The sequence below is a fragment of the Puma concolor genome, chromosome C2 (genome assembly GCF_028749965.1).
Source record: "Puma concolor isolate L17-30 chromosome C2, mPumCon1.1.hap2, whole genome shotgun sequence".
Lineage (NCBI taxonomy): Eukaryota > Metazoa > Chordata > Mammalia > Carnivora > Felidae > Puma > Puma concolor.
In genome coordinates, this window is record NC_141675.1 from 16,787,324 (window position 1) to 16,799,834 (window position 12,511).

The window sequence follows — 12,511 nt, forward strand, 5'->3', positions numbered from 1 at the left end:
TTTAACTGTTTTCTGGGAGGTTAAGAAGTTTCTTTTCCTGAGAAAATTTTCAATATTACCTGAAGATCTTAGTGGCCCTAATTTGAGTTATGACTAGGATAGAAATGTATATCCTCAGCAAGTATTTTCTTGAAAGATGAGTGTCTTCTAATTAGTAATGGCTTTAGTTTAGCTTACAGTTACTCAGGTTTGTTCTGGATTACTTTATTTTTTATGGAAATTAACATATCTTTAAACCATTTTAAGCTCTAAACTCTGCTTGTTTATTTACAGTGAATCTAACATTATAAGCATTTGGAATAATGGGAAAGGCATTCCAGTAGTAGAACACAAAGTAGAGAAAGTTTATGTTCCTGCATTAATTTTTGGACAGCTTTTAACATCCAGTAACTATGATGATGATGAGAAAAAAGTAACAGGTAAAGTCTAAATGGCTGATCAGAATTTTTATTGAATTTTTTATGCTTTCAACATAAAATTTAACTATTCCTATATTAAATATTACAGAAAAGGAAACCTATGTAGTTTTATTGTGAAAAAATTATTTTCAGAATTAATGTCTATAAAAAACTATCATGTGTAAGTATTATGTCTGACAGAGACATTTTAAAAGCTTAATTGATAGTACATTGGCTTATGCTAGAACTCCTGGAACTCTAACCTGGCTGACAGTTTGAGTTTTGAATTAGAATACTAATGAAAGTCAGATGTATAATTCCTGTGTATGTGAATTTCTTGTTACATAAGCACCATGTCTTTTGTTTGATATCAGTTAAATTACTTCTAAACTGTTTTAGGACGGTCGAGATTGGAAATCTAGGCTTTGTAAATAGAGTTAAAAGTGCTTTGATCAAAACCAAATGTTTCCCTACTTATTTCCATTGCTCAAGTGGGTTGATGGTTTTTATTTATTTATTTTCAAAACCAAGGCTTTAGGAAGTGATGTAGATTACATTTTTGTAATAGAGAAGTAACTTTGATAGAAAGCTCAGGTTTTGTACTCCTATACACTTACTTGATTATAGGAGATAGCAAGTTTAATTTTTTTGTGATGAAGGTAATGAATCTGCAAAGTGCATATTATTTATATTATCATATGTGCTAAATCTTAATTGTATTTTTCTTTAAATGAAAAAATCCAAATATACTCTGAAATATTCAATTCATGATTATTAAGGTAGTGCAGTAAGTGGAACTATTTTGCAACAGATCTGCTCTATGGTAGATAAGTTAACCAAGTTCCCTAAAATCCCTTTCGTTAAACCTTTCACATTTAATTGTTCTTACAGGTGGTCGCAATGGTTATGGTGCAAAACTTTGTAATATTTTCAGTACAAAGTTTACAGTAGAGACTGCTTGCAAAGAATACAAGCATAGTTTTAAGCAGGTATGATAGAAATGTGTCTAATTTTTTTAAAATTGTATTTTGTTGCTTTGCTAATAAGATAATAGAACCTTAGGTAAATTGCATTGATGATGCCTGTACAACTTTTTTTTTAAGCATTAAGCACATCAATAGAGTGAAAAGACTTAAGAATGCCTAGATTTTTACATAAACCTTTTTCCTGTTCATTGAAAGCAAAGTGCTTTATTTAATAGACTTTTCCTTTAATCTAATTGAGCATTACTGAAAATGTCCTTAACCTTACAGATTAATTGAAATGCATCCACTTACCATATTTGAAAAATTCCTCATCAGTTCATCAAATTCCTATTTCAGAATTCTGTCTTATTTTTATTCTGGTAGGCTTTTGAAAAAGTTTGAAATTTTACATAGCTAAAATAATTTTGTCAGGAAAAGCATCATACTTATTTTTGTAAAGTTCTAAATAGTCACGTTGAAGAATTTGAAAGTTATTAACAGCGTATAAAGTTGTGCAGTTCATTTTGCTTATTTTCAACATGAGGTTATTATAATATAGTAGCGTTCCCCCTACCCCCCCTGATTTAGTGGTTTCACTTTCCATGGTTTTAGTTAATCCGCAATAAACTGTGGTCCAGAAGCAGATGATCCTCCTTCTGACATATTTGGAAGGTTAGTTAGTAGCCTAATACTAGGTCACAGTGCCTACATCATTCACCTCACTTCATCTCTTCATGTAGGCATTTTTCATCACAAGGAAGTTGACTACAGTACAGTAAGGTATTTTGAGAGAGAAAAAGACCACTTTCACATAACTTTTATTACAGTATATTGTAATTATTCCATTTTGTTAATTTCTTACTGTGCCTAATTTATAAATCAAACTTTATCTTAGATATGTACATATAGAAAAAAACACAGTATATGTAGGATTTGATACTATCCATGGTGCAGGTCTTGGAACATAGAGAAAGGGGAATACTGTAGTAGTGTTTAAATTTTTTTTCATCTCTGATATTATCAGTTTCCAGGATTTGTTTATTGCGAAGCTGGAAAATGGATGTAGTTATGGTAAATGATTGTTTTCATGAGCTGAGTCTTTATGTATTATAAAATATAGAAGTATTAAATATTTAAATATTTTTTCTTTTAAAGACATGGATGAATAACATGATGAAAACTTCTGAAGCCAAAATTAAACATTTTGATGGTGAAGATTATACATGCATAACATTCCAACCAGATCTGTCTAAATTTAAGATGGAAAAACTTGACAAGGATATTGTGGCCCTCATGACCAGAAGAGCTTATGATTTGGCTGGTTCATGCAAAGGGGTCAAGGTCATGTTTAATGGAAAGAAATTGCCTGTAAGTGTCTTCTAAAATAGTAAATGCTTTGTTATTTTGTGGGCAGCTTATGGTTAAATCTAACTGCTTTACACCCTCAGTTATCTTATAGAACAATTAAAAATACAGCAAAGGATTCTATTTTACCTTCATTTATGCCATTTCTAGTGCTCCTAATTTCTTGGTGTAGATTTTAGTTTCAGATCTTAATCATATTCCTTCTGCCTGGAGATCTCTAATTTCTTGTTGGTAGGTCTGGCAATAAATTCTCTTACCCTGTTTGAAAGAGTATTTTTCTTCACTTTCAAACAGTACGGAATTTCACTGGATATAGAAATAGGGGTTTATGATATTTTTCTTTCAATGTCATTCTGTTGTCTTCTTGTTTTGCATGGTTTCTGATAAGTCGGCTGTAGTTCTTATCCTTCTTCCTCTGTTGGCAAGGTGTTTATTTTTCCCTCTGGCTGACTTGAAGATTTTCTCTCTCTCTCTCTCTCTCTCTCTCTCTCTCTCTCTCTCTGTCTTTTAATATGCTTAGGTGTTTATATGGGGGTTTCATTTTGTCTATTTGATAACTGTATTTTTTTCATTGTGTTTTCTGAACGTCTTGGATCTGTTGGGTGTCTGTCACTAATTTTGAAAAGATTTTGGCTATTATTTCTTCAAATATTTCTTTGCTATTCTTCTGGTATTCCAGTTACACATATATTATACAGTTTGGTATTGTCCTAACCTCCTACACGTTGTGCTCTACTGCAGCAAGTGTCCACCAGTATTCTCATTTAGTATTCTCCAGGCTCCCTCCTCCATAAAATAAACTTCTTTTTTTATCCTTAAATGAGATAGGGGTGGGCTGAGGAAGGGCTGGGTAGAATTATTTTATTCCTGCTATAGTAATATTTATTACTCTCCAGCAGTATCCTTCCCCCCCCCCCACAAATTAAGGTGGTTCCCCCCCCCCCCCCCCCCCACTTTTCTGTGGATAGGATGAGGGTAAAGGAGACAGTTCTGGGTGAAATTCCCAGTGGTTGCTATTCTCTTCCCCCAACCAGCAGCACCATGGTGGGGAACTTTCTCTAGATTTTCTCTCACCTTCCCTGTGAGAACCTGCTGGGGTTTCTGGAGGAAAAGCCTGTAAGTGTAGGAACCCCTTATGGTGACATCCTTCAAGTGCATCACACACCCATACTGTCCACATTTGTCCTACAACAGTTGGTCAAATTTGTCAATTTCTTTATGGTTCCTTTTCACTTCTATGACATTAGGTAGCTTCTGCCTCACTTAAGCAAATTGGTTAGTATTCTGTGTCTCTCTATAGATACCTGTTTCTCTTCAGACTCAGGATGGCCAGCTGTCCTATGAATTCAATTTTTTGACAGTTCTTGAAAAATCAGTGTGTTGTCTGATTTTCTTGTAAGGGCAGAAATTTCTTTTCTTGTTTTTTAAAGAATTTTTTTTTTCAGTTTATTTTTCTTTTGAGAGTGAGAGAAAGCGTGAGCAAGCAGGGGCGGGGCAGGGAGAGAGAGAATCCCAGGCAGGCTTGGTGCTGTCAGTGCAGAGCCTGATGTGGGGCTCCATCTCAGAAACCTTGAGATTGGGATGTGAGCTCCTGACCTGACCCGAGATCAAGAGTCAGATGCTTAACTGACTGAGCCCTCAGGCGCTCCTCTTTTTTTATTTATTTATTTTTTTAAGCCTTCTCTGTGTCTGAACTCAACTGGAAGTCTACTTTGTCATTTTAAAACTTAAACTTTTGAAAGATTTTATAATAATTCACCTGTCCAGCTGTTCCTTCATAACCTCTCCTTATCAAGTACATATGGAAATGGATTCCTTTTTAAAAAGGGTAGGGATCAAGGAATAGAATGGGGGAAGTCATGAAGGTTTGGATCTGAAGAGTAAGAGCTGTTGTGATTGAGGGGAAATAAAAGTATAAGAGTACCTGATGGCATTCACCTAGTTGAACTGCCAATTTTAAGATTGTTTATTTTTGTTTTCAAATGAATAGGTAAATGGGTTTCGCAGTTATGTAGATCTTTATGTGAAAGACAAATTGGACGAAACTGGAGTGGCCCTGAAAGTTATTCATGAACTTGCAAATGAAAGATGGGATGTTTGTCTCACACTGAGTGAAAAGGGATTCCAGCAAATCAGCTTTGTAAATAGTATTGCGACAACAAAAGTAAGTATGCTAGTGCTGTGTTGCCACGTCAGTGGTAGAACAGTGCTTCATTAAAAACAACAAAATAAACAACAATAACAATGACAAAAAACCACAAGTCTGCTTTTGTGAAATTAGAATTGGCTTATGAAAATGAAAGCTTATTTTCTACGAAAATAGCTGTCTTATAATTTATTTAAACACCCACTGAGCATTAAGTTTATATGTTGAGTATTTATGGTTGAATATGTTTCATGAATTTAGAATGTTAACACATTTTTATGAATTTAGAATGTTAACACATTCCTTATTCTGTGTTCCTAGTTTAGAATGTAAAAGAATAATAGAGGAATCTGTTTTGGGATCAGATTGTGGAACGTGTTATATGCCATTCTAAGGAGTGTGAACTGTCTTACGTAGGCTTTTGGATTTCAAAAGCAAATGAAATTGTTCTCATCTAACAGCATTTGTCCATCGATCATAATAAAGTCTTAGGCAATACAAACATGTATCCTAGAATAATCTAAAGCAATGATTTGATCATTTGTCACTCTTGTTCAAGTTCTAACTTTTTTTTGTTAATATTCAGTGTTTATAATCTAGCATCACTTTCTCAAGTCAACACATTTTGCATCAGTTATGGTGACATTTTGTCCTACGTAATAGATACCTAATATACAGTGGCATAAAGATGTAGAAGTTTTATTTTTCCTCATTCTTAGTTTTGTACTGTGACTCCACAGTATCATCAGGGACCATGCTCTTCCTGACTTTCTTTTCTGCCACCCTTCGCATGTGGCTTTCCTTCTCATGCCTTTAAGATGCCTCAGTTCCAAGTTCTAGGGAGAGAGAAAGGGGCTGGGCAAATGCATATACCAACTAAATCTCTCCCTTTTTATGAGGAATACAGTAGTTTTCCTGGAAATCCCATCTGGTAGACCTCACGAACATCTCTGGCTAGAACTGGGTCAAGTGGCTGCCACTAGCTGCAAGGGAGTCTAGATTGGTTAATATTAAAAAAATTTTTTTTAATGTTTATTCATTTTTGAGAGAGAGAGAGAGAGAGAGAGAGAGAGAGACAAAGTGTGAGCGGGGGGAGGGGTAGAGAGAGAGGGAGACAGAATCCGAAGCAGGCGCCAGGCTCTGAGCTGTCAGCACAGAGCCCGACGCGGGGCTCAAACCCATGAGCCGTGAGATCATAACTTGAGCTGAAATAGGACACTTAACTGACTGAGCCACCCAGGTGCCCCTAGATTGGTTAATATTTTCAATTGGACATGTTGCCAGGTAAAAGCAAATTTAGGTCTTTCAATAAAGGGGAGAATAGGCATTGGATAGACAACTGGCAATGGCTGTCACAGTCCCTAAATTTTAAATCTTGTGAGTGCTGTTACCACTGTCATGCCAGTATTCATTCTCACTTCCATGTTTTTTTATTCGATTGATTTTACTTTGTGTATAGTTTTATGCAGTTGGTTAATTGGCCCTATAACCAAAAATACCTTATTTTTTAAATCCCCACTCTGTAATTCTGAGATTTATCCTATGCCTCTGCATAATTGGGTTTGTAATCTAATTCCACAAAGTTGTAAAGATTAAGTGCTGATTTGAGAACATAATGAATATGTAAGTATTTTGTTACCCTGACTATAGATGATTTTGGATTCTGTTTTTTTGTTCCTTTTTAGGGTGGACGTCATGTGGATTACGTAGTAGATCAAGTTGTTGGTAAACTGATTGAAGTAGTTAAGAAAAAGAACAAAGCTGGGGTATCAGTAAAACCATTTCAAGTAAGTAATGCTTTGTATAGTCTGTTGAATTGTTAAATAATACCAGTTCTGATGTTGACCTTTTTTGGGTATGTTTCCAACAGGTAAAAAACCATATATGGGTTTTTATTAATTGCCTTATCGAAAATCCAACTTTTGATTCTCAGACGAAAGAAAACATGACTCTGCAGCCCAAAAGTTTTGGGTCCAAATGCCAACTGTCAGAAAAATTTTTTAAAGCAGTGAGTAAAATTTGTATTATTTTTTCAGTGTGTTTTTATTGAAAGTTGATTTCGTTTTCTTGATTTATTTATTCTACTTGTGATTAGTTTCTCTCTTACACTAACTGTGGGCATAGGCACTTATACTGCAAACTAATGGCTTAATTCTGAAAACTACTAAGGATAGACTTTGTTTTGTAAAACATTGGATTGTTTTGCCAAGAATAAAATAAGGGAATCCCGTAACTAATTGTGTTTTAGCTTTTTATTGGTCATTATCCAGCCCGATTTTCCTCTGACAAATGTAGATAGGTCCTTATAAGACTTCTGCTTTCATCTTTTCTACTCCTTTCAATTTCATCTACTGATTTTTACCTTTATATAGTTTTTTAAAAAAATTGTGGTAACCTATGCATAATATAAAATTTACCATATTCTACATATTTTATAATTCGATTTTACTTTGTACATATTTAGACTGCTTAACTTTCTGAAACTAGGTGAGAGTACAAATAAATAACGTTAGATTTTTAACTGATCCTTGTAGCTGTTAATAATTTCTCAGAATCTGTTGTATATCAGCAAGATTTATTTCACTTCCTTTGTTTGGCAGTACCATAAGTAAATATATATTAAAGAAGCATGTGTGAGGTACCTTTAAATATATTTGCACTAGGAATATAAAGATGAATAAATCACAGCCCCTCCTCTTTTGAAGTTTATAGTTTGGTGGGGGAGTGCCGTGTAATTGCCATAGAAATAACGTTATCACATTCTGGTATGGGAAATTCAAAGGTAGGCTCTCACAAACAAAAACAAAAATTGTTTTTCAGGTTCTAGCATAAAGTCTATAGAAATAGTATTTTTGGATCTAATAATGAATTCTGAATACAAAGGACCCTGCATTAATGCTTCTGCAAATTTCTGCCCTTATGACATTCATGATGAAGTGATTTGATTTTAGATTTTAGATTTTTTCATTTTGAGAGGATTAAGTTTAGATTTGACAACATAGTCCATATCTCAGACATTCCAGAAATCTATTTCATACACCTGAAACAAACTTTTTAGGATAATGAAAAATAAATACCTTCAACTTGGAGATTCTTTACTTTTTTCCTTTTTGTGTTAACATCTCGTCACACGTTGACTCCCTGCGTGGTGACACACAATATATAATGTTGGAGTCCTGTTGCCAAACTTGTTTAAAGCATAAGGACTATTCATGAGTTCTTGAATTCATCTAATGTTTCCTATGTATTAATAATTTTTGTCATAGTGAATTCAAGATTTGTATTTTTGAAGGATATGAGAAATGTCAGTGTATAGAATTTCCCAGCTACTAAATTTATGGTGGATCAGGTTTTACTTGTTAATTTAACAAAATTAACTTGTATCAAAAGCTGTGTGTGTTTCTCATGGAGTTTATTATAATAGAGTTTTTTTCATATTTAGGAAAGTTCTTTATTCATGTTTTTGTTTCTGTACAATAGGCTATTGTATATAGCTGCCTGAGTTAGCTTTACTGAGAGTAAAATTTGCTAGTATGTATCATTATCATTAGGCCATATAACTGCACAGATTCCAAGTATTACATTAATTTTAGCTAAGTGTATGAACTTCTGGCTTGTTCTTTGTTTTTAGGCCTCTAACTGTGGCATTGTAGAAAGTATTCTGAACTGGGTGAAATTTAAGGCTCAGACTCAGCTGAACAAGAAGTGTTCATCAGTAAAGTATAGTAAAATCAAAGGTATTCCCAAGCTGGATGATGCTAATGATGCTGGTAAGGTTCATATTTTTTTTCAAGATTTTGATTTAAATTTTTATTTATCCAATTATAGAAAGTATTCATTTTCCACGTGTAGTTAGAGTATATGATTTTATGTTCAGAATATAATTTTACTTCATTAAAATTGTCACATGCATCACATCAATTTCCTCAAGATAGGAATTCAATAATAAAATATTCTTAATATTTTAACTATACTATTAGTATTTAAAGTCTACTATTATATCATGTTACTCTTACAGTCTTACTGTCATCACTGTGATTATGAATTTTTCTGGCTTCATTTTTCTCACTGGTAAAATTGAGGAATTTGGAGTATATGTCGTTTTTAATACCTCTCAGGTGGCAAACATTCCCTGGAGTGTACATTGATACTAACAGAGGGAGACTCTGCCAAGTCGCTGGCTGTGTCTGGATTAGGTGTGATCGGGCGAGACAGATACGGAGTCTTTCCACTTAGGGGAAAAATTCTTAACGTCCGAGAAGCTTCCCATAAACAGGTATCTCTCTCTCTCTTGCATATATCTCCACATATATATGATATGTTAATACTTTATTAAAATTGCTGAATTTTTAAATGTAAATTCAGACTCACTTTTTATGTATTTCAACACTTTAAAAAAAAGATTTTGTAATCTCTACAAACTTAGAACCCTAAGATCAACAGTCACATGCTCTAGTGACTGGGCCAGTTAGGCGGCCTTCAACACTTTTAACATACTCTGAATTCTTTTTCTTTTTGCACAGATCATGGAAAATGCAGAAATAAACAATATTATCAAAATAGTTGGTCTACAATACAAGAAAAGTTACGATGATGCAGAATCTCTGAAAACTTTACGCTATGGGAAGATTATGATTATGACTGATCAGGTTGGTTTAAAGGTTGCCACATATTTAAAACGTACACCTTTTTGAGTGCCCTTTTGATATTTGTTTCATGAGACTTACTTCAAGAAAGTAAAAGTGAAAACGATTGTACGTCAAAGGGGGGGAAGAAAACATTTAATGGTACTGCTTGTGTGAAACACATTTTACATTTCTGATTTATTTGGAAAGTGGTGTTTTTGGTTATTTTAAAAATGTTTTTAAATGCACTAAGTATGAGAGGAGTAGAACACATTGTAGTAGTATTATGGGGTTGAAGCCTACCTAAAAGTTGAGTGGAAATGGTGAGATTTATAAGCAAGAAAGATTAATCAATACAGTAATTTTTTCAAGATTTTATTTAAATTCTAGTTAACATATATTGTAGTGTTGGTTTCAGGAGTAGAATTTAGTGATTCATCACTCACATATGATATGCAGTGCTCATCCTAGCGGGTGCCCTCCTTAATGCCCATCGCCCATTTAGCCCATCCCCCATCCAACTTCCCTCCAGCAAGCCTCAGTCTGTTCTCTACAGTTGAGAGTTTCTTATGGTTTGCCTCCCTCTATTTTTTATTTCCCTTCCACTATGTTTGTCTGTTTTGTTTCTTATATTCCGCATATGAGTGAAATCATATGGTATTTGTCTTTCTCTGACTTATTTTGCTTAGGATAATACACTCTAGCTCCATCCACGTTGTTGCAAATGGCAAGATTTCATTCTTTTGGATGGCTGAGTAATATTCCGTTGTGTGTGTGTGTGTGTGTGTGTGTGTTTGTGTGTGTGTGTACACATACACACACCACATCTTCTTTATCCATTCATCAGTGGATGGACATTTGGCCTCTTTCCATAACTTGGCTATTGTTGATAATGCTGTTTTAAACTTCAGGATGCATATTCCCCTTCATATCACTATTTTTATATCCTTTGGATAAATACCTAGTAGTGCAATTGCTGGGTCATTGGCTAGTTCTATTTTTAACGAACCTCCATACTGTTTTCCAGAGTGGCTGTACCAGTGTGCATTCCCACCAACAGTGTAAGAGGGTTCCCCTTTCTCTGCATCCTCACCAACATCTGTTGTTTACCGTGCTGTTAATTTTAGCTGTTATCACAGGTGTGAGGTGGTATCTCATTGTGGTTTTGATTTGTATTTCCCTGATGAACAGTGATGTTGAGCCTCTTTTCATGTGTCTGTTTCTATGTCATTTATTTCTCTTCAAAGCTTTATTATTTCCCTTCTGCTGGCTTTAGGCTTCACTTGCTTTTCCTTTTCTAGCTCTTTTAGGTATGAGGTTAGTTTGTGTATTTGAGACTTTTTTTCTTCTCGAGTTAGGCCTATATTGCTACATATTCTATATTGCTATATACTTCCTTCTTAGGACTGGTTTTGCTGCATTCTAAACACTGTCGTGTTTTTATCTTCTTTTGTTTCCATGTGTTCTTTTATTTCTTCTTTAAAGTCCTGGTTAATCCATTCATATTTGAATAGGATGTTCTTTAACGCCCATGTATTTGTGGTCTTTCCAATTTTTTCTTGTGGTTGACTTCAAGTTTCATAGAGTTGTGGTCTGAAAATAATCATGGTATGATCTCAGTCTTTTTGTACTGGTCGAGACCTGATTTGTTACCTAGTGTGTGATCTCTTCTGGAGAATGTTACGTGTGCACTGGAAAAGAACGTGTATTCTGCTTTAGGATGACATGTTCTGAATATATCTGTTATGTCCATCCAGTCTAGTGTGTCATTCAAAGCCGTTGTTGCCTTGTTGATTTTCTTTGTCCTTTGCTGTAAGTAGGGGGTTAGCATCCTCTAGTATTATTGTATTGTTATCAATGAGTTTCTTTATGTATGTTGTTAATTGATTTATATATTGGGGTGCTCCAAGTTGGGGGTATAAATATTTACAGTTGTTAGATCTTCCTGTTGGATAGATCCCTTTATTATTATATAGTGCTCTTTTTCATCTCTTGTTAGTCTTTGGTTTAAAATCTAGTTTGTCTGATGTAAGTATGGCTACTCCAGTTTTCTTTTGACATCCATTAGCATGATAGATGGTTCTCCATCCCCATACTTTGAGTCTGGAAGTGTCTTGGTTCCAAAATGAGTCTCTTATAGGCAGCATGTAGATGGGGTCTTGTTTTTTATCCATTCTGACACCCTGTTTCTTTTGATTGGAGCATTTAGTCTATTTACATTCAGGGTGGTTATTGATCAGTATGAAGTTAGTGCTATTGTATTACCTATAAAGTTGTTGTTTCTGGAGATTTTCCCTGTTCCTTTGTAGTTTTTGTTTCTTTTGGTCTTTCTTTCCCACTCAGAGTCCCCTTTAATATTTCTTGCAGGGTTGGTTTAGTGGTCGCAAACTCTAATTTTTGCTTAGGAGACTCTTTATCTCTCCTTCTATTCTGAATAACAGTCTTGCTGGATAAAGTATTCTTGGCTGAGTATTTTTCCCATTCAGCACGTTGAATATCTCATGCCACTCCCTTCTGGCCTGCCAAGTTTCTGGTGGAGACATCTGCTGCTAACCTTATTTGTCTTCCCTTGTAGGTTAGGGATTTCTTTTCCCTTGCTGATTTCAGGATTCTTTCTTTATCTCTTCTGTATTTTGCACATTTTTCCATCATATGTTTTGGTGTTGGCCTGCTTTTTTGATTTTCATGGGAGTTCTCTGTGCCTCCTGGATTTGGATGTCTGTTTCTTTCCCCAGATTAGGGAACTTTTCACCTATAATTTGCTCAAATAAACCTTCTGCTCCATTTCCCTTCTCTTCTTCTGGAACTGCTGTGATGTGAATGTTATTACTCTTTATGGAGTTGCTGAGTTCCCTAAGTTTACATTCATAATCCAGTATTTTTCTTTCCCTCTTCTTTTTCAGATTCATTATTTTCCATAATTTTATTTTTTATATCACCTATTCATTTCTGTGCTACTTCCATCCTTGTGATTATATCCAGTCAGTTTTGCATCTTGGCTATAGCATTTTT

The 12,511-nt window shown here is 34.6% G+C and overlaps 1 protein-coding gene across 2 annotated transcripts in view; it reads left to right on the forward strand.

The window, feature by feature from the left end:
- TOP2B (DNA topoisomerase II beta) overlaps positions 1–12,511 on the forward strand; it is a 64,433-nt gene that overhangs the window by 20,829 nt on the left and 31,093 nt on the right. For both annotated transcript variants that reach the window (XM_086674186.1, XM_086674187.1), the window contains exons 5-13: positions 274–419; positions 1,290–1,387; positions 2,519–2,731; positions 4,719–4,892; positions 6,560–6,661; positions 6,745–6,882; positions 8,506–8,644; positions 8,993–9,150; positions 9,398–9,523. In XM_086674186.1, the coding sequence (XP_086530312.1) occupies positions 274–419; positions 1,290–1,387; positions 2,519–2,731; positions 4,719–4,892; positions 6,560–6,661; positions 6,745–6,882; positions 8,506–8,644; positions 8,993–9,150; positions 9,398–9,523 (1,294 nt within the window). The remainder of the gene's footprint in view (positions 1–273; positions 420–1,289; positions 1,388–2,518; positions 2,732–4,718; positions 4,893–6,559; positions 6,662–6,744; positions 6,883–8,505; positions 8,645–8,992; positions 9,151–9,397; positions 9,524–12,511) is intronic.